Raw genomic sequence first — 23,026 nt, forward strand, 5'->3', positions numbered from 1 at the left:
GGGAAAATATTCATTTTCATTTTCTTACATAAAGAATAATATAGTTTATAAATAAATAGTTTATAATAAAAATTTATATAATCTTTATTATACAGTACAGTGCAATACATTACTGTAAAATAACTGTCATTCCTGTTATTGCATATACTTACCCTGTTAACTATCACTTATTTGCCTATGTTGCTACATTATGTTGCTAATACATTCTTTTTTTTGCTAATACTGTACATTAAGTTTTCAACAGTGTAACAAACATCACAAAAAAAATTAATCATATTATAATGATTATGATGTTATATAATAACAGTTAGGTCCATAGTTTTTTTTTTTTTTTATCAGTGACGTGATTTTGGTAGTTTCACCTCTGTACTAAATACAGTCACAAGTTGTGACTGAGGTGTAGATTTTTAGATTTACCAAAAGAAGCTTAACAAAAGTGTTGCATAAAATGTTTAGGAATTGCAGCTGCTTCTATAGAGTCTCTCCATTTTCAATAGATAGATTTAAAAGTAATTGGACAGGTGGCCTTATTGCAGCCACCTTTGCTTCTTGTTTGTGGGTTTTCTGCCTTCATTTTTGATTTCAGTATGTGAAAAGCATGCTTAATTAAGCTGAGATGAGGTGATTAATTTTGCCCTTTTATAACAACCCATCACATCTTCAATTAACCCCAGTAACCTATTTCCATTCTCAGTACATGCCAATATAATAACACTGTTTCCTGATGTGGTATGCTTCAGAACATGAATCCCTTTCATTTCTTCTCTTACAAACTTTCTGATACACATTAATTTTGTATCAGATTTGGGCAGGCTTATTTAGAGGGATTTTTACAGGATGTCTCTTAATTGTTGTTTCTGACAACGATACGCCTGCGTCCTCCAGACTGATCTTGACTTGGTTAGATGTTGTGTAGAGAGTTTACCAAGAAAAAAAATCTGTAATTGTCCACTTTAGTTTTCTTCAATAGTCTTCCAATGCATAACTTTGCTTAGGAATGTAGAATGTATAAATTGTTAATTTGCCACTCTTAGCAAGCTCTCTGCTAGGTTGGTTTAATCGTTTCAGTGTAATAATGACATTATTCATCTGCAATGGCACTGATCCCTTTGGACTGTTTGTTCCAATAAACAAATGCTAATTGAACCTCCTTAATTATCACAAAGTGACTAAGATACATCCCACAGCTGGCCATGAAACTGCTCATCAGTCAGTTGACCAATTACTTTTAAACTGGTGAAAATGTATGGATTTAGTTATGCCTAAGTTTCTAAACGGTTAATGCTTCCTTTTGCTGTTGTTGCTAAAACATCTTTAATTAAGGATAAAAGTTTCCACTTTAACCACATTTTGCTTGCTTTAGTTTAAGTCCCTTTAGTATATAAAGGCAAAAATATGAAAATCATGTTATTGTTCAAATACTTATGGCTTTGATTAAATTATAATATTTATACATTTTTAATAAATTTTAACATTTATATATTTATAGACCTCAGTTTACACCTGCACAAATGATACTTTATTACATGGACTATGTTATAATAAAAAAAAAAAATTACAGCCTAATAAAATTATTTTAGAAATTATAATACATTTTCCTGAAATGATGACAGCTTAAGTCCCTGAGTTGTGATCCTTAGATCCTTCTGGTCGAAAGCAAGCCAACCAGTTGTGATTAAAGAAAGAACAATTATCCCAAGGGACTCATGTCACAAACCTGCTGGCTTACTGGAATAATTGAGTTTATGATGCCCTCTACTGCTCTATGTGCCCGTGAAACTCTTTTGACTGCTTAATTGTGACTATGTTCTATGCAAAGCAACATTCTCGTTGTAGAATTTACACACAAAGAGATTATTAAAGTCTAGTTGGACTAATATGATTTCTAAAAGTGTTGAATATACACTGGGAATTTTACTGTGTGTTTGTATTCCAGTGTTTGTGTGTGTGTGTGTGTGTGTGTGTGTGTGTACAGTATGTGTGTGTGCTTAAATTTACTTACTTGTTTATTTATTTATAAATAAATAAACATTTATTTATTTATTTATTAACTGAAAGAAGAACAATTTACATTTTTCACAAATTCTTTTTGAATTATTTCACATTTTGAATTATTTCACGTCATTTTCTCCCCAATTTAAAGTTTGAAGCCCTATGTGGCATCTATGTTACAGCAATATTTTCCTAATTATTTCAAATAAATTTTTTTAAAAATGCAGTTACAACTAGTTAAAGATTTTTTTTCAAGTTTTATTTATTATTTTTTTGAATCATTACAATTGTTTAATAAGGTGAATGTTACTTTCAGTAACAACATTTTTTTTTTTTTTTTTTTTTAGCTAGCTCTGTAACATGTGCTACACAGACACACCACCATTTCAGAAATGATGTCATGGGTACATAAAGTCGCAGATTGTTACATGACTGCACCAGAATGTTCGTCAGATGCCACTTAGCGACTTCATGAGTTAAAGTCAAGGATAACGCTGAATAAAGATCTTTCTAGAACATTTATTCATTTAATCAAAATGGTATGCGTGTCTCTCATACCATAATAATTATATAATTATTTTTGCACATGAATAAAGAAAATAAGTTTTGTAGAAGTTAACATTGTAGAAGCTCTAATTATACATAGCTCTAATATATTACAGATATATAACATAGTACAGATAATATAGGTAATATAAATACAGCAACAGTGGGTGAAATAAAGTTGATCTAAGGAGAAGAGCTCCATCTTGGGGTTGAACAAGAGAGTGCGGCTTATAATCCATCTCATGTAGTAATTATGTACTTTAACGTAGGTTAGAGATCATAATTACACATACCAATATCACCATTAAACATAAAGTGTCAATAAATTAACTATGTAGTTAAAAATACAAATGCACAAAATTAGTATTTCTATAAAGTAATAGTAAAAAGTATCAGCCTAGTAATGACCTTTGAGAAAGAACTATCATTTATTAATTAGTTACAGCTAATTATATTCTCTCACAATTTACAATCTACAGAATGCTACAAAAAATTATTGGTGTTACCTTTCTTAAACACTAGCTACCATCTTGATTTTATAAACCACCAACAAAAAAGAAAAAGAAAAAAAGGTCACCATTTGGATTTAATTAAGCAAATGCTTACAGTAAGAGCCCGATTAGATAATTACTGCAGACTTTAATATGTTTCAGTTTGCTAGTATAGGATGTAATGTATATAGAGTATAGTATGTTTCAACAATACTGATGTAGTGATACGCTTCTCATTCTTAAAACAACCATGTAGGAAGATGTATACTGAGGTCATAAGATTCTTCAGATAAGGTGTTTCAGAAGGGTCGAATTACTGGTCGCATTAAACAAAGAAAACAACTAAGGAAATTGCTTAGGGAAGTGATTTTGTTAAGAACTGTCCAGCACATTATTAAAATCTAGTAAAAACTTCATGGAAGACATGTCTCAGAAAAAATAGTCATAAATGAATTGTGATAAGAGATCAAAGCTATGTTTAAAAAGTCTAATAAATGTAAGAAAGTTTCCACATACACACTGTCACATCATAGGATTGGGACTAACTAGCAGTGTGGCCATGAGAAAACCACTTGATTTTTTAAGCTTAATAAAAAACCCTTAATCCATGGGAAAGCAAGACCCACATAACAATACATATTAATGGAATATTAGACTTTTAAAAATAGGCAGATTTTAGGCAGAGAATTTATCAATGTTGAAATATGTTTTTAAATATATTTAATAAAAAAAGACAATTAGCTAACAATAAGTAAACAAGTAAACAGATATAAATAATGTCAGTTGTTTGTAATAAGTATATGTATAAAACAGAAATCTAGTAAGAGATTTTTTTTTTTTTTGCAGAATTTTTTTGTCATCCTGATGTGGACATCCTTCACCGTAGGCCTCATCGTCGACTTTCATGTCATACTGTGGGTGTGTCACAACCGTCCTTACATAATTTAACTATAGGCAGTGCATACAGTACAGTACGACAGGCAGAATTAAGGGCTGACGGAACATTGGAGCAGCGTGAGGCGCGGTAACAGGTTGAAAACACACTCCATTTGCAGGTAATAGTACACTGTATATGTATGTATATAAATGTAACTCTTACACTTAGTAATTCAAAACTTTGCTAATAAAATAATGAGGTCACATAAGTAAAATCAGTTTCCTATTTCTCTTTCAAATTTTGTGAAGCCAAACAAAACATCCTTTAAAGAAAGTACAATAGAATATAAACGACAAATGCCCTGCCATAAACTTTGAGTACACTATTTTCACGCCCAGAACAAATGATAAACTCTTATCTCTGGTTCCAAGTAACCAAAAAAAGTGCAGGCTACATCATTGTCTTTCATGTACAGTATGTTAACATGTTGTAACATGTAACCTGTTAAAAACAATGTTGTTACAAATTAGCAGCGATGAATAATCTGAGAGGAAATCTCTCTGACTTTTGCTGACAAGTAGTTTTTTGTCAAGAGAGCACGTTTTTCCTCAGCAAATGTCTTTAACAGCATTATTCCAAATTACAATCGCACATGGAACAAGAAATTCTTGATGACTGAAGAATGTGAAAAGTGAACGCCTAGTGTCTGACGCCCTTGCACATGGGAGCTTCCCCTCTAGGGGGCGCCTAATCGTAGACAAAATAAATTTTAGGAAAATAGGCATTTCCTCGCAACTGGAATCCAATTTTCCTTACCATTATCGTTTTCTTTAAAATAAATAAATGATTATCAATATAAAACCCACAAATAAACCGCACCTTTAAATAATCTAATATTTAGCAGAGTATGACCGATCCGGAGGCTGCATATTAATCTGTCAATCATTTTTACTGCACGTTGTAAAAACTGCTATGACATTTTTTCATTGGCCAATCATTGCCTGTCTCCGCCTGCTAGCCACGCCTACTAGTTCTCCGGCTGCAGTGTAACGGAAGAGGATTCGTTTTGTAGTGCGCGTGCGTACAATTTTTTGCGCCTGCGCATGGTCAATCGGGTTGAAGAGGGAGATTGGGTAGTGACAGTAACAGCAGCAGCTGTTTAAGGAGGTGGTGGAGGAGGAGGAGCAGGAGGCTAGACTGGAGCTAAAGCGAGTCGCTCCGGGGGAATGGACTGCATTTAAGCCGGAACGGTAATGAGAACAATACGCTGTTTTTTTCGCCGGTATATTTTACTGAAAACAGCGCAATGTATGTGCGACCGATGTAGTTTGCGTTTAATTACAAATGTTTATCTTGCCATCTAGCTTTCATGTTAGCATTCCATAGCGCTTTAGCTAACGCTCTAACTAGCCAAGTTTTGCTGGAAGTATTATGTGAAATTCTTTCTGTTTGAAAGCTAGCCTGTAGTTCGGACTAAATGGCTGATGTGGCTAGCTGCTATAACGACTAGTCACCATATGACAGGCTGTCAAAGTTGGTACTGTCCTTCTAAAAAAAAAAAAAAACACGTAAACCAACAAACCAAAAACCCATATATCTTTAACTAGCTTGCTAATGTGGCTAGCCAACTTGCCATGCTATGTTTGCTTGAAAACGTTAAATGTCTGCTTGGTAAATGTTTTGTTCCAGCTTTCTTTTAGGTCGTTGCCGTGTAGTTAGAAAAACAGTAAGGGTCCCAGTTTAGTTAACAGTTTAGTTTCCCGGTGTTTTGCTGCACGCCGCAGGGGCGGCCAAAAAGTAAGAACAATATCATGCTAGCTCGTTTAAAACCTAACTATCAATTTGAGAACTAGTTTAATGTTTAGTTTAAGGCGGTAAACTTGTTGACGGTTGCTAATTGATACGAACTAATTCAATTCTGTGATGCTAAACTCGGGCTTGAACTTGTAAAGTTAAAAAAAAAAAAAGATCTTCGAGACAATAAGTTTTACACTACTTCCTCATTTTCTGATCGAGTTCTTACTGGCTTGCATTTTTTACTTTTGTTTTTTAAATTTTAGTGATTTTATGTCAGGTGTATAACATACTTCGTATATAGCTGAAACAAAGTATAACTTAGTCTAGTCATGTTCCTTATCAGGACTAGGCCACATTGTATATTTACTGGATAATCTTTTTTCAAACCTTGAGCCAAATTTGTGGTTCATTATAATGCTCCAAGATTATTTGGATAAATATTTCTGTCCCGCTTTCAATTTAATTTCTTTTTTTCTATTCGGCTTTAAGTTGCAGTAAGTCACCAGGTTAATTTGTATTGATTTTTTGTTAGTTTTGTTAATTACCTGTGCAGCACATGTTACCTGGTCGGTCAGTGCATTCTAAGAACGTCAGAACCAAGATTGGGAAATGACAGACTTGAAGTGTGTGTGCTGCTCCTGTGTATTAACAGAAGGCACTGGGCAAAGAACAGAGCTGGTATTGGGCAATGTCAGGTCATGCAGTGCATCTGAATTCTCTCAGGGTTCACGCAGGTCGACTGTCCTTAGCGGGTTGTCTTGTGCAAATTATAAATGGCAAATCTCTTGGTGTGCAAGGTTAAACTAAGCTAGATTAAATGTTTACCGATATATTTAGGTTATATAGCTGGAAAGAGCATTGCATAGATGAAAATTGGCTAATCTTTTTGGAATGAGCTTTTTCTATATAGGTAAAGTTGTAGCCTCACCTTGTTTTGGTTCGTTCCTCAGTGTTAGTCTTTCCATACAGATCCTATAGGTAGCAGCATTATGGCATTGTACCTAGCATATAAGCATTTTCCCTGCAGGGCTTGTTCGAACAGATGGAGTCAAGCCAATTAAGCCATGTGCCTGAGTAGGCCTTATTGCTATGCATCTGGTAAGCGCTGAGCATTTACGGCTGAGTTTTTCTTTACAACAAGCAGTAAAAAATGTTTCTTATTTACCGTCTTGATATCTGCTGATCTGTAACAGTGAGCATCAAACAGGTCATATCGGCAGTGAAATACAATATCTTTAATTTTGCTGTAAGTTTGACCCTCTCCTGGAGGTTGGCATCATTGCTGTTACCACAAGTTACCCTCACTAATAAGGTGACTGTGCTGGTTTTGGAACAAGTGCCAATCTTGAATATGTGTTAGTTTGAAACCGCTGTTCCCATCACTGTCCTGCCAAGACAGGTGATATACCATATTAATTAGATATGTATCTTACTGACTATTAATCTATTTATAATATAAATTTTTTATTAAATTACTTTAAATATTTTAAAATATATTAAACACCACGTTATGCAAAAAATGTCTTTTCTATTTTCAGAAATTAAATCACTTAACGCTACTACAAAACTCTTTAAAACTCAAACCTACTAACGCTACTACAACCCCCCCCCCCCCCCCCCATTTTTCTTATTTTCTCCAAAATTTGGTGTCAATCCCATCAGCCAGCTCTCTCTGTCGTATAACCACTACCAGACGTGGAGGGTGTGGGCTAACGTATTTCCTCTGAGACGCGCCATGCCAGCCAGCTGCTACACATGCTGCATTACAGGGTGGTTTAACACTAGATGGAACACGCTACCTATCCCCTTTTGCAGACTTACAAATGCATGCAGCTGGATACTAGACAGCACAGGTTATTTTGTTCCCTTGGCTCTCAGCCTTGTTGGGATTTAGGCTTATGATTTTTGAACTATATGGTGAACACTGTATGTACTGTTGTATTACTCAGAAGTGTATTTCATGTCCTGGTTTATTTAATTCTAACCACAAATCGATAAAAAAATTAACTGCCTCTTGCTGTCTTGATGACTGAAACAAACTGGTTGTTCGGGAATGAAATTTTTTTAATTTAGATTTGAACACCTCAATTATCATCTCATTGTGAGCCAAAACACCACATATAGTACATAATAAGAAATAATATTTATTTTTTTTGCTATATATATATATTAGGGATGTAGCTATCGAATATTTTAGTAATCAAGTAGTCTACCAAAAATGTATCGATTAATTGAGTAATCAGATAAAATGTACTTTTGCTTAATTAAACAGCAATGTAAAATATATAAGAGAAGTAAAGATTAATTGGTTTTCTTATTTTTTTAAATGCATACAGCATTTTATCAAAAATAAACGTTGTCATTATTCACAATACAAGGAATAGCTTATACCCCTATCTCACCTGCGGTTTGACTCGCAGTGAGATGCGGTGGTAGGCTCGATTGCCCGCCGACGTTCCGCGTAATTCTGCAATTTTTTTTTTTTTTTTTTTGACTTTAAGGATAAAAAAAAAAAAACTAAGGCACACATTGAAATAAATAATAATACAAAAACACTACGGTGTGCAAATAAACTTTCAGAACTAAAAGTTTCTAAATCTACAGCTCAGTCATAACATATAAGCCTTTACTGACCATTTCTGTCATTTTTCTCTTGCTGGTTTCTCTTGGCTCGCTGATAATTTTATCGCTTCCATTTTGTAGCCCGCACCAGAAAGCTCCATCAAATCAGTACACAGCTAACTGTTTGCGTCTCTTTCAGCTTTTTGGGTGACGTAAGCGATTCTTCGTTGGTGTTTACTGGCGGCTTGTATCCGGAAGCGTACTTTATCAAAAGCGCGCTGTCAACAAATAATTGCGCAAAAACATGATGCAAGCTTTTAAAAATTATTTAGAAGAAGCTTTGAAGCGGAAGATTTTGCCTCGATAATTTTTTGTAATCGAGTTACTCGAGGAATCGTTTCAGCCCTAATATATAGCATAACACTGCTGCAAACGTAGATCTGCTACCTATTGCTCAAACTGTACTTGCTTCATGGTGTCCATTATAATACTAATTAGATCTTTAAGTAGTCTGAGATTATGCTCTCAGGTCTGTTAGAAAAGTTAGATGAATATAACTGTAAATATGTGGCACAGCTAGAAAACCGAAAAAGGTTTCACACCTCGACCATACGCTACAGTTAATAAGCATGCCATAGCAAGTCATAACAAATTACAGTAATACCAGTATAAAACTGTTATGTCATGGGGTAAGCATATCAGTTTAAATAAAGTACACAGTATGAAGAAAGATCTAGTAAAATTTTCCTATTTGTTCCTGTCTGTTCCTGTCATGTACTATTAACTTATAGGTTGTCACTTAAATGCACTGAATGCAAACCTCCAGAAAAGCAGATAACGAATATGCAAAGTTCACATGCATAAACAAACCTCCATTGTGCTTTCTCCTTGGATCGCCTGTGCTATACCTTCTATTATCGAGTGGGCTACAAGTGACGTGCAACATTTCATTGCCACATGTCAATGGCGCAACTGTTACAAATTACACCTGTGTCAAAGTTTTCTTAAAAAAAAGGTTGTGTTCATTTACATTTACGTAAACATTTAAGTGTTCCTTTCTGCATTAATAGTATAAAATTTATGCAAACCCCAATTCCAGAAAAGTTGTAAGAGTATAAAACAAAAAAACAAAAGGGAGTCTACTATAATGTTTCTTTACCTTGTACTATATGAAACTCAATATAGTAAATAAATTATTGGATGATTTATCATGTGAATTTAATTGTTTGTATGTACTTGTAAATCTGGTGGCTGCAGCTTTCTACAGAAAAAAAACGTTGGGACAGTTGACTGTTTACTGATGTGTAACGTCACCAGTTCTGTTAATAGCACTTTTTAAGCATTTGGGTACTGAATACACCAGTTGGTCAAGTTTATCTAGTGTGTGCGTTCCCCATCCCTTACCTCTACTATGCTGGTCGTCTGCTGCACAACTGTACTGGGTCTTCATTGCCATATTTTGCAATTACACTACACATTCTCAATCGGAGCAGACAGGCCAGTCTAGCACCCATACTCTGTGTTTAACAGCTATGCATGTAAAATCTGAGCAGAATGCAGTTTGGCGTTGTCCTGCTGGAAAATACAAGGAAAAAGATTTGAAAATGATGGTGTTTGGATGGCAGCATATGTTGCTCCAAAAACTTATTTTTCTGCATTAATGGTGCTCTCACAGATATGGAGTTTACCTATGCCATGGGCACTGGTCCACTGGGGACTGGCTTCTGGACCTGACTCTGATAACAGCTTAAATGGACCTTTTTCTCTTTGAGAACATGACAGCTGTTGTTTCCCACGACTATTTGAAATGTTGACTTGTCGGATCACGGTGTGCTGCTGTCCATCTCGTATGATGCAGAGCCCAGAGAAGTTTTTGACACCTCTGGACACTATTGATGCATGGCTTCCTTAAGGCCTAAGCTGTATTTGTAAATGCAGCAACAAATTCTGTTAATGAACATTCATGATATTCTCCACAGCAGCATGACCATGTTTAACACGGTGATGTCTGAGGGGTGGCAGATGATACATATTTAGTGATTTTTATCCCTGCCTTTTACTCATTTAGACTCATTATGGGTTCATTTTAATTTCTTAATGATATTGTGTACTAACTTTGGGAAATGTTATCCTGATAGTAAGCTGCTGGTGTATCTGTTAGCAGATCGTTGAGCCTCGCCCATCCCTGCTCTAGTATGACTAGGCCTTTCTCTGAAACTTCTTGTATACTATAATGGACTGTATATTATAATTATATATTGTAAACTATAACTCATTACATTGTAATGGCCCTGCCTCAATATTTGTGGAGGCTGTTGATTTAAAATGAGTGAATATTTTCAACAAACAATTATATTCACGTGATAAATCATCAAATAAGGGTTTGTTGTAGTATTTTCAATATAAAAAGAAAGAGACTTTATAGATGACTACTTTTTTTGGTTTTATTGCCAGTTTACATACATTTCAACTTTTTTTGGAAATAGGGTTTTATATATATAATCAATAATCATTATCGAAGTATATAAAAAAAAAAACATTTTGGACCATCTGTAAAACAAAATGTTAAATTACTAAGGCTGTTCTTATTAACGTACATAGCTTGAAATATTACCCCACCACTAACAACCTGGAATTAAGATGGATTTTTTTTTTTTTTTGGAGCTTGTACAATTTAATTTACAATACATGCTAAAATATTTATTATTCAATTGCATTTCACTAGATTTCTGTTTGTGTCACAATATGTATATATTTTGGCTCTTCAAAGTTGTAGGCATGACTTTTCAAACCTGTACAAATTCTGTATCTCTGATGTGCTTTTTTTTTTTTAGTGCTGCCCGTTTTTCTGTTTAAGTCTGAAGTGTTTGTGAGCAGCACGCACAAACTGTAGGAAGCATTTATCAGATTAAAAAGAATGTTTTTCTTTTGTAATGGCTCATATTCAGTATAACTGCAGTGTTGTACAAAAACGGTTAAATAAACCATAAGTTTAGGAACATTAAAAATCAACTGCTGGCAAATAAGGATTACACATCAAAATCATGGTTTGGTACAGTAAAGTGTAAAAGTTTAAAAGTTCATTGCATTAAGTATATACAATTAAATAATATGAAATTAAATCTTAAACTTAACAGTTGAGAATTAATATTTTAACTGCAATATGAGGCATGATTTTTAATTTTTTAAATATTTTTTTCTATTGTGGATAATCCATTTAGAAACTGGAAGTATGTCAAATCTGGCTGATCGTCAGTTTCAGATTGGAAAATATACAGACAGAGTTTACCGTGTTCCACCTTGTTGGCTGTTTTTTTAAACTTTTGTTATACTGTTGCTGATTGAGCAACATTTGCTAGATTAGGTGGTTAGGAGATTTTTTTTTTTCCCCCTAATAAATTGGGAAATGAACATACCTCTGGAGTCTGGAGAAGTAGCGAAGAGGCACAGAATCCAAGTTTTTCAAAGTTCAGTGTAAAGGTTACACAGTCTTTAAAAATTGGGGGTGGCATGTCATCTTCTGGTGTTGGTCCACTGTGTTCAAAGTCAACAAAGCTGTCTACCAGGAGATTTTAGAGCACTTCATGCTTCTGTCCTTAAGCTTTTTGGAGACTTTCTTTTCCAGACAGTTGGCACTTTACCCAATGCCAAAACTATCACTAACTTGTTTGCTGACCATGAGATCACTGTACTTGGGTGGCCAGCCAACTCACCTGACCTGAAACCCATAGAGAAAGAGGTAAAACACAATGCAGATGAGCAGAAAGCTGCGATCAAAGCAACCTGGTCTTAAGTAGGACCTCAGCAGTGCCACAGGCTAATCTCATACATGCCATGCGGCATTAATGCAGTAATGTATGCATTAATTAATTAATATATAAAGGAGCCCTGACAACTATTGAGTACATAAATTAACATGGTTTTTAAACAAAGAACTGTATAGTAAGTTTTTCATGTTTAACAGACATTTATTTATGTTGATTTATGTTGATTAAAGCTAATACTTGGATACAGTGTGACCATTTAAAGTTTTTAAATAACCATTTAAGAAGTTTTTCTTTCTATCTGATGCTTTGTGCTGGGCAAAAACTTTGAGTGGCCAAATTAACATTATTTGAAAAAAGGAATGCACTGTGAATTGATTCATTGCAGGCTACAGAGAACCAAGTGGATAATTTTAGAATCTTTTTTTTATTGAACAGAAACTCCACAACATTTACAAACAGGTGTGTCATTGTCAATCAAGAGACATAACATATTCCCCACAAACAGGATCCCATATTTAATTCCTAATGTAATCATGAATTGACCCCGCCTTACAGAATAAAGAAACACAGGCCAGATATCACATTTGGTAAACTTATTGCTTAGTAGTTGTTTTATACAGTAAAATAATTTAAATTGCAGGTAATAAAGCTATCAAAAAGTAGCATAATTTAAGCTAATTTATGTGACTTTAAAGCTGTGAAGTAAATGCAAGCAACAACAGTCTAAATGCATGCATTTTTTTATACATTCTGCCATGTAAATATGTTGTTTACCACATAATTACAACAATTAATGATTTTGTTTCTATCCTTTTGTAAATAAGATAATCCCTATTTAAACCTTGTTCAAACCAAATGGACTAGGAAATGTGAAATCAAATACTACCATCAAAACCACAATTGAAAACAGATTAATGTTGACTCAAGTAAAAGTTCAGTTTTTTCAATTTTTAATAGTTTTGAATTGCTTAAAAATTAAAATCTGAGTATAGCCTTCTGGAGCTTAGCCAAGGCCATTTGCCCCTTGAGTCAATCAAACCACTTTTTTTGTATATTCTCTGGCTTGTCAAATTTAAAGTACACATGGTTTAGGCAGGCAGCTTCCATTTTACCTAATACTTTACGATTCACCTTACATAAAGTTAGTTCAGTGTAAAAAGGTATAGAAAATAAATGCATCTAAATGCTATTTAGCAAATGCAAATAGCTGAAAAATTATAATTAAGGGGTTCAAGAACATTAATGTTTTTAGTGATTTTATGTAGAGTACACAGCTAGGCCCAATTCAACATTGACAAATGTGATTCATATGCAATTGAAAACAAAGCACAATTTTGTATGTTGACAAAATGGCAAGCTAGTTATGTTTTAGTATTGATATAATAAAATAAGCAGTTATTTGAATTATCAGGGTAAGAAAGTCCTTGGATTATAATGTTTGTCATTGTGTTTTACATTTATTTAGTAAAAAACAGTTTATGTTTCAATTTAAAGAAATGGTTTAAAGATTTGTGAAGTATGTAAAGGTACAGGTCTAAGGAAATATGGATTGGGAAGATTATTAAATTTTGAATGTCCCAAAGAAGATCAGGTAGAACTTCAAGATGCTGAACCAGGTTTTGGTTTAATTATCTTAGAGTTTTTGCTTTGGTGATCAATTGGTAAACATTAACAGTCATGCCGCAATTTCTTTTTTCTTTCCCTTTTTATTTTTTTTAGGCAGTGATATTCTTGGTCAAAATATCCATTCAAATATTTTGGCTTTGAATCCTTGACCAATATTCCAAAAGTTGTTTAGCCACTGTTCCTTTTAAGGACAGTTTAAAATTGGACTGCGTTATATAGGTATATGGACTCTAATTTCTAGTTTTCCTTAATTTGTGCATGTGTTAGACAAGCACAATCAGAGCTTTAATCAGATCAAACAGAATATTGTACCTATTGCAATAGCCCATGAGGGCTAACACAGTTCTTGTACAACCTGTAATACCAAAAGTGCCCCAAACTGTTTTTATTTTTACTGCTGTGAATAGGTATTTTAGCCATTGCTACATATTAATATGCATAGTCATTTGTCCCTGCTTTGTTTCTAAAGATATAGCAAGTCTTAATCATTATGGTCTGCTATATTTGCATCAGATTTAAAAGTTGATTTTTTTTACTTAAGCCTAAACATTAACATTTCCCCTCGACAACAAGACTACAGACTCTTATTTGGTCAAGACATATGTTATTTTTTTATAGTGCTTACTGTATCTAGTAAGGTTTTTTTTTTTTACAACACAATAAAACAGTAATTTGGGCAAGGTTATTCTACTGCTAGGTAGACATGGAATGGTTTTATTTACTTTCCTTAATACACATAACCTGCAGTGGTATATTGTGCTCTGTATTCTGCAACATACTAACACTTACCTGTCAGGGTTGATCCTAATTGGATTGTCCAAATTGATTTTTCATTTAGGGTTTGGGCTTTTTCTTATTAGCCCAGCAAAACTACTACAGTGAGACATTTTTAAACATTTCTGGGGAATTAAGTTGTGAGCAGGGTCTTTTTAATTTGCTGAGTAGGCAGAGCCTACTCAGCAAATTAAAGGTCCTGTGTGCTTGCTCAGTAGCATGTTGTAGTGGGATGCCACGTAGTTAGCTAGACTAAAGTGTTTGCTTATACAGTTTAACTTAAACATAGGGCAAGGTACTTATGTTTTAGTACAGACATAAGACAATAAGTGGTAGTTTGAATTGCGAGAGAGTAAGTTTAAATAAATTCTTAATAGACCTTACTGTGTAAAGGCACACTGAGGGATGTGACCACATGCCTGATATAAACATGGGGAAGAAATAATACAGGGTCATAAATATATGTATGTTTACTGAGATGGTTAATTCAGTGGTGGTGTTGGCTGATTCGGTTACAGTGTCAACGTCGAGGGGAAAAAAAAAAAAACATTTGTTTTACAGAACCCATTTCTAAACAAGTGCCGATTCCAAATTCATTAAAATGACTAAATTATGGAACAAATGGCTGACAAGCCAGATGCTACCTTCTCCCTCATTACTTGACTAATCAAGCAGTTGAAAGCCCTGGTGGTGGTTCTGAGTTGTTACATTTGCATTTCGATAGAATTTAACGGGCAAGCTCAGTAACGGCAAAAGCTCTGAAAGACCACAAAATCCTGTCCATGGTGAATAGGTTAAAAAATGGAAAGCAGTGCAGTTTTTTAAATAATATTTTAACTTTTTTTGTTTAAATATTATAATGACCTGGTGCGTGATTCTAGCCCCTTCTAGCACCTACTCATTTATGTTGCAGCCAAATCCTGTTACTTAGGTTTTCATCTCATGAGACAATAAAAAAAAAAAGCATGTTTTATATTAGACACATTAAGTTATTAAAATGTACTAATTACCTGAAAATAGAAAATGGTTTTTATTTTTGAATAATTACAGGTTTATTTGAAAGTTTTTCTATTGTTGGCCATATTTTCCAGCATGGGTTGGCTTTTTGTTGATAGAATTAAAATGTATTTTAAATAATGAAAAAAACTATTTTTGGTTTCTTTGTAGGTTTCCTGCAAACCTCATAAGACGTCAGTGAGTCATGGAGGACGACGGTGGCTTCATAGAGTTTGACGTTCCAGAGTTCAGCAACACTGTCCTTAAGCAGCTCAATGAGCTGCGGCTCCAGGGTAAGCTCTGTGATATTATCGTGCACATCCAGGGCCGACCATTCCAGGCACACAAAGCTGTGCTGGCTGCCAGTTCACCATACTTCCGTGACCACTCGTCTCTAGGCAGCATGACTGGGCTCTCCATCTCCGTCATCAAGGACCCTGCAGTGTTTGAGCAGCTATTAACCTTTTGCTACACGGGACATATGGAGCTAAATCTGCGAGATGTTGTTAGCTTCCTCACAGCAGCCAGCTTCCTGCAAATGCAGGCTGTCATCGACAAGTGTACACAGATCCTGGAGGGCCTCCACTCAAAAATCAGTCTGCCTGTTGTTACGGGTCGAGCAGAAGCTGACGAAGAGCTCAATTCTAGAACAGGGCACAATGGTGCAAAGGAGGTGGGTATTTTTTTAAATCCTACCCAGATCTCCCCACCCTATTACCCTAAGAAAAGCCATCGTGAGGCAAGTGGAGGTGGAAAAGGGCTTGCGCACACAGAGGAAGGGCAATCAGATAGAGGAAGCGATTGCGCTTCAGAGCAGGAGGCATCAATGGAAGCAGAGCCTGATCAAGTGGACTTGATTGAGAAGAATAGACAAGTTGCTGATATTCACATCAAGCTGGAAAAAACAACACGGCCCAGCTACTCAGACAGCTCATCAGCTGGTGATGATAGCTACCACACAGAATTGGTGGATGGTGAGCAAGTTTTAGCAGTGACTGTAGGACCTTATGGACCATTGCCTCCTTCTGCTCAGTACACCTACTCGGCAATCCCTTCACCCTGCTTTGTTGGCATCAGTCCATCTAGTCCCTCTCAGTCTATTCTTGGTGGATTTCGAGGTGGCCGCACCAGACCTAAGCGGAATATGCCAGTCCCGGCTGATGTACTTTCTCAGCTTAAGCCAGGCACAGAGGATGGAGAGGGAGTAGCGTCAGGAGTTGTTTTTGAGAACGATGTGAGGGAACGAGGTCTCCGTGGCCACTGGTATCCTTTCAACGAGCGCCTTGTGTGTGTGTATTGTGGAAAGTCATTTAACCAGAAAGGCAGCCTGGACCGCCACATGCGTTTGCACATGGGCATTACTCCATTCGTCTGCAAGTACTGTGGCAAGAAGTATACACGCAAAGACCAACTAGAGTATCACATCCGTGGGCACACGGACAACAAACCCTTCCACTGCCAGATCTGCGGCAAGTGTTTCCCTTTTCAGGGAACCCTCAACCAGCACTTGCGTAAAAAGCACATGGGTTCCGGTGTCGAAATGACCAACCATACAGGTCCACAAGGAGAAGCAGCTGATGGCCAGCGAGGGACACCGGTAGAAGCTTCTGAGAATGTCTACAATGATACGTATAATGATGATGGGTCTGCGAAAACCGAGGGTGAGGAGAGTGTAAAGGGCAGTGTCGAAGAACCCCCTGGGTCCAGATGTGATTATTAGGTTATTGAGTTTGTAGCAGGTTTCATTCTGTGTTGTGCAGCCTTTAAACATTTAAACTTAACTGTTTTAAGAGAAGTGGATATTGAACCTGCCTTGCACATTTTCTACATGTGCATCTGGTTTAAGAAGAGATAACATTCTTAATACTCAAATTTTTCAAAGGTGAGGGGAACTGTATTCAGGGAGAAGGATTGAGTGGGACATCTCAATAATTAAGGCCTTCAAAGAGTTTTTTTTTTTAAATATATATATATAGATATAGATAAATATTTCCATGTTTTTAAGCATAGAGTAATATAGGCATGTTGCAATAATGAATAATGTGAAAGCTCAGTTAAGATGCTCGTCATATCATGCTTTTACCTGACCTGTTTTTGCACATTTGGCCTCAAGTAGGCTGATAACTCACACGGATCGGTTTTACCTACCAGTGCAAAAGCTCTGTGACACATCTGTTCAATACCTCATCACACAATGTAACATACTCACAATAAGACAGTATTGTCAAACATTATTCTGCTCCAACCTGGTTCTACCTCAGTCCAGAACCTAGGAAGTCAAGAAACGTTTTTAGAAGGTTTCAGTTGCTTTACGTAGCTTTCTTGGCACAATGCATTTTCACTACACAAAGCCTTGGTACTACAGTGAACTGTTTGTTTGAGACTGTGCAAATCCAGACTCTGGATGTGTTAAAAAATATTGTATGTTTTAGAGAAAGGTGCTTTTTATGGATGGAGAATTAAATACCAGACATGATAAATAATAGTATAGTTGATTACATTTTTGGTCTACTTAAGCAAGGAATCATCAAACCTAACTGATGAATAATACAAGAAAACCTATACCTGTAACCTAAAACCTGTACACTTTTATAGATTTTAGTACAAGAAAGTCAGTATATTTTAGAAACATTATCAGAAGAACTGGTGTTGATTTTTTTTTTTTTTTTTTTTTTTTTTTCTATTGCAATATTAATTTGCTGGTTGATACTCCTTGTGCTGGGCCATCTTTTACAATCTCAGAACTGAAAATCATGCCAAAAGTCCTCAACACTAAACAAGCATAAAATGCTTTTTAGATTAGTGTAAGATGAGTGTCAGTACATTTATTTGTTTTGAAGCCAATAGATTGTGTGTAGATTTACACAGTTTTTATGATCCCCAATGGCCATTTGGGGGATAAATGACTTGTTGCCTTTAAAGCTTTCTTTAAATAGATTTATTCAACATGGTTGTATCAATTTGAATTATGTTCATAAAGTCTAAACTCATTTCTTTAAAGAAATTTACATAAACCTTAAAATTGATTGGAATGTTGGTTAAGCACACGTTCCAAAATTGGCACTTATTTAAAAGATTTAACAAAAGAAATTGGGTATTCTGCTTCCATTGTCAAAGTGGCTAAGTCTACCAAATTATGGCCAAGATAATATATTAGTCAAGCGGGTCTGTTCTTGTTTGTTTAAATTCAATAAACCTCAATAAATTGTTTCAACAAACATATAAGCACTTAAGAAAATAATTGTTATACCTTTACTCATAGTCTTTACTTTTTATGTTTATAATTGCAATTTTTAGCCTTAAGAGTATAGCTTGAGCTTATATAATAATTTATACACCCCTACTCTAGGGCAAAATTGTTCAGATTTCTTTTGGCCAAAAGAAGTGTCAACAGTTTTAAAGTGTCTGCTCAGATTGGATTATTTTTAGAATAATCCAAGGTTTATAGCCGTGAAAAGTGTTCTTTGAAACTTATTTAAAAATCTACAAATTCATCTTTAAATTATGATTAAAAACAAAAATCTACAGATCAATCATTAGATCAAGACTTGGATAACCGATGTATGCTAGCTTTGAAGGCACTTAAGTATTCATCCCCATGAATGATGATAAAATGTTTATGTAGAGCAAGTTTAGTGTACTCTGCGCAGGTGTAGGGTGTTCTCCCTTCACTGGCCAACATTTAAAAATACCACCATGTTCTCATATAATAGTTTTTTTTTTTCTAATATGTAAAATGTGCAGACACGCTTCCATTATAAGAAAGGTGAACTTGTGACAATCGTTGGGAATTTTTATTAATCAGTGTTTTGGAAAACAGTGACTTATAATGAATGCTTTATTTCTACTTTTCAGAAATTCTTATTAATAATTCTGTCACTGTAAAATTTACAGTCTGCTCTGAGAAACACTGAGCAGCACCGCCATGGCTGCATAATAGAAATCACATTATCCCATTTGCTACTGAAGCCCCCACCCCCCATTTTTTTGGAATATTATAGCACTTAATTTGATGTAATATGTAGGGAGCCTGTGTCTGTAACATTGCAAAATTGTTTTTCATTTTTTTTACCTGACATGCTTTTACAGCTAATATTCTTCCCTAGACCAAAGCAGATGGTTTTATGGTTGGTTTACTAATGGTGCTTTTTTTTTTCATTATTTTTTAAACACCGCTAGTTTATTTTAATCAGTTTGTCATTGTATTTGTGTGACGTGACTTATATTGTAAGTACTGTCAAGGAAACTGTCAAACCCTTTGTCTTAAAAGATTTCTAAGGTTTAGATTTTTAGTAGCAGTGCTTCATAGAATCCTGAGGAGGTTCTGTTCTCCTAGCTTTTTCCTAACATTGTTTTGTTTGGCTTTTTTTTTTATTTTTACGTTTTTCTTTCTTTGTTGTTAGTTAATATCTTTGCTTAGATTAGCAGTATGCAGTCAGCAGTGGTTCTCTTATGGTCCCTTTCATTTTGGGAATAAAGAGTGGCTGACTTTCTGCACATCAACAGATGAGTTTTAGCCAGTTATGTAACTACACATGTACATGTGCCTAGTGCCCACAGCCATTGCCTACTGTTTGTGGATATTTAACAGGTACTTGTAGAAAAGAGCTGAGATTGTCTGCCTAATTGTTATTGCAATTTTGGCCACTAACCAAAGAGCAACCAAAAAACTATGTAGTGATAGTTATACATGCTGCACAGTTTTGTGTTGAGAGCAAACCCCACTTACACAACTAAAGAGAATCATGAATTTACTTTCAGGCAAACACTCAAGGTCATGACAGAAGGGGGATCAGTGCTTAAGGTTTTTTTTTTTTTTTTGTTATGGTTTGGTTTGTTTGTTTGTTTTTCTTTTCCTCAAACCATGTTTGAACAAAAGAGAGAGTCTGTTTTATTGTAGTTAAGGTAAATGTAATTTTAAGCCATAAAATGTAATAACAGTGGTGGAATGACTGGATGTTTTCATTTCATAACTCAGTTCTTACTGAATAATCTGTATTAGGATTGAATTTGTGCCTTGCCACAAGAAATGCTAATTTACCTTATGTACCCGTTTTTTCTAAAGTCATTTACAGGACAGGTGTGTGCACGAATCAGTTCATTTTGGTCCATGTGTATTTTTCAAGCTATTGACACGTTTGCTTATTAATACCACTTGTCAGGGTTTTCGCTTTTAAAAATGCATATAATCTTTTACGTTTCTTTTATGTGTGTTATGATATTTGTTAAGGTTTTATGGAGTTAAGAAGTTCAATGCAGTAGCAGAGATGTTGCATTAATAAATATGCAGTTTTTGACCGGAAGAGATTGTAGCAGGTCATAAAGGGACAATCAGATGGCTTCATCCACTAGAAGCTACCTCTTGACATAAGTAAATTATACCTTGAGCTATTGAATTTGACATTTAATTAGATCTTGCTCGAATAAATCTTTTCATTTTGTCAGCTACTCTGCAGTTTAATATTGAAGTGCATGCTAGGCCACTTGTAGATGTAGAAATGTACTGCATGGTGGTTACCACATCTATAATGAAAACTGAAATGGAGACCTGTATTTCTGTTTATAGATTTTATTTTTGTTTTAAACATTATTATCTGGCATGCACTTAAGGGGAACTTTTTTTTAATGTAATCAAAAGATATTCTACATACAGGGGACTAGCTTACTTTATCTTACTACTCTTTAATGGGACTCAAAATATAAAGCCTCAAATATTTCACTTCTGGGGAGTTTTAACCTTTTTAATGGTGCTTTTTAGACTGGTCAGGTGTATTTGATTTTATATTATAGTACATGTGTACATAAGGGAAATCGTGGTGATTTTAAATATGGTTGAGTATAACAAAATTAGTATCAATCAACTCGTTTTCACAGGATAACTTTTCACCATTTGTGTGCAAATCACAAATAGGCCAGGCAGTTACTATGAGCTATGAGCAGTAATCAGAAAGAAGGGTTCACAGGAATAGCTATAGGACTACTTTAAGAATATGCAGCTTGTCCTTATATCAAAGCTGACGTGCTTCAGGTAGTTTATGAACACTGATATTAGTTTTAAAGTCTTCCATTGCTTCTCTGCTTCCAGCGTGTCCCCACTGTGCAATCTGCAAAAGCAATATCATTTTTAAAGCAGTTTGACACTGTGGACTGTTGCACATAAAAAAAAAAATCATGTCTCAAAGTAATTGCCATCATTGATATCAGGGAGCCGAGGAAAAGATGATGATGATGATGATGATTATTATGATTAGAACTTAATAGACCTGTGAATATTTGAATACAATACAATGAATGATGTTAAAATGCTTCTAAGTTTGGCTTATTGGTTTACTGCAGTTTATAGGCCATGTACCAACTGAAGGCTATAAGTGTCTGAGCCGCATGGACATTTTGTTTGTGTATTCGTCACCGTTTACCATGTCACTGCAACCGGTATAATGCCGTACCCATTTTGAATATGAACGGCATACTGGGAGAGATGTGCTGCTTTCCTGACAGCCACAAAGATCTCTTCCACATCCTCATGTACTGGGACTGCAGATTAAAGACCATCAGAGCTTGAACACACTGACAGAAATAAGTATGTCTTATTGGTGGATTTCTGTTATCAAATAGTACCTGGAATTCGGCTGCTTCTAGTTCTCGTGTATTCTGTGATATGGCAAAAAAGTACAACTCAGGGTTTACTAGTATTCAGCTATGGCCACTTTGGACATGCACTGCATTTTGTATGTTCAGAATAATCATGCACTTTTACTTCAGGTTGGGAAAGCGAGTCTTCAGTCAGTGGTTCCCAAAAAAAAAAAAAAAAACAGTCTGCCTCATGGGTGTGTGTAAAACACCCACCTTTTTCCATTTTTACTTTCTGTATCTATGGGATGAGCACAGGGCTTTAGCGTTGAGGAAATGCTAGAGCTCTTTAGGCTTCGTCTCTGGAAGTATCTCTCTGTAATCCACTATATTAACAACCTCACAAACCCTACTGTGAACCTCAAAAGTTCTACTGTTTTATACAATTATGAAGTACATTAAAGCTAGCTGGTGCCAATGCTGTAAAAGTTAACTTGCCATTTCTGATTTTTTGTTTCATAGCATGAAATAATATATTTATTCAAATTATATATTTTACTCATAATCATTCTGTGCTGCTTTTTTTGTTTGTTTGTTTTACAGAGCCTGTAAATTGCTTTTTTTATGACCTATAAATGACAATAGATGCACAAAATGCAAAATGCATTTGTTCATAAAATAAAGATGCTGATTTGGCAAATGTTTGTTTGGTTTTCTGTTTGTGTATGTATGAGTATGTGCATATGCAAAATAAAGCAAAACAGATGCTTTATTTAGTATGCAGATGCCAGACTCTGCATCTAATATACAGTGGTGTGAAAAACTATTTGCCCCCTTCTTGATTTCTTATTCTTTTGCATGTTTGTCACACTTAAATTTTCTGCTCTTTAAAAAACGTTGACTATTAGTCAAAGATAACATAATTAAACACAAAATGCAGTTTTAAAATGATAGTTTTTATTATTTAGGGCGAAAAAAAACCAAACCTACATGGCCCTGTATGAAAAAGTGATTTCCCCCCTTGTTAA

The 23,026-nt window shown here is 35.0% G+C and overlaps 1 protein-coding gene across 1 annotated transcript; it reads left to right on the top strand.

Annotated features, from left to right (window-relative positions):
- Window positions 1-5,021: 5,021 nt before the first annotated feature.
- On the top strand, window positions 5,022-22,698 carry zbtb34 (zinc finger and BTB domain containing 34). Its single transcript, XM_053503564.1, has 2 exons — window positions 5,022-5,156; window positions 15,600-22,698. The coding sequence occupies exon 2, from the start codon at window positions 15,634-15,636 to the stop codon at window positions 17,146-17,148; it is 1,515 nt and encodes a 504-aa protein (XP_053359539.1). The 5' UTR covers window positions 5,022-5,156; window positions 15,600-15,633; the 3' UTR covers window positions 17,149-22,698.
- Window positions 22,699-23,026: the final 328 nt, after the last annotated feature.

Source organism: Clarias gariepinus, chromosome 9 (assembly GCF_024256425.1).
Source record: "Clarias gariepinus isolate MV-2021 ecotype Netherlands chromosome 9, CGAR_prim_01v2, whole genome shotgun sequence".
Taxonomy (NCBI): domain Eukaryota; kingdom Metazoa; phylum Chordata; class Actinopteri; order Siluriformes; family Clariidae; genus Clarias; species Clarias gariepinus.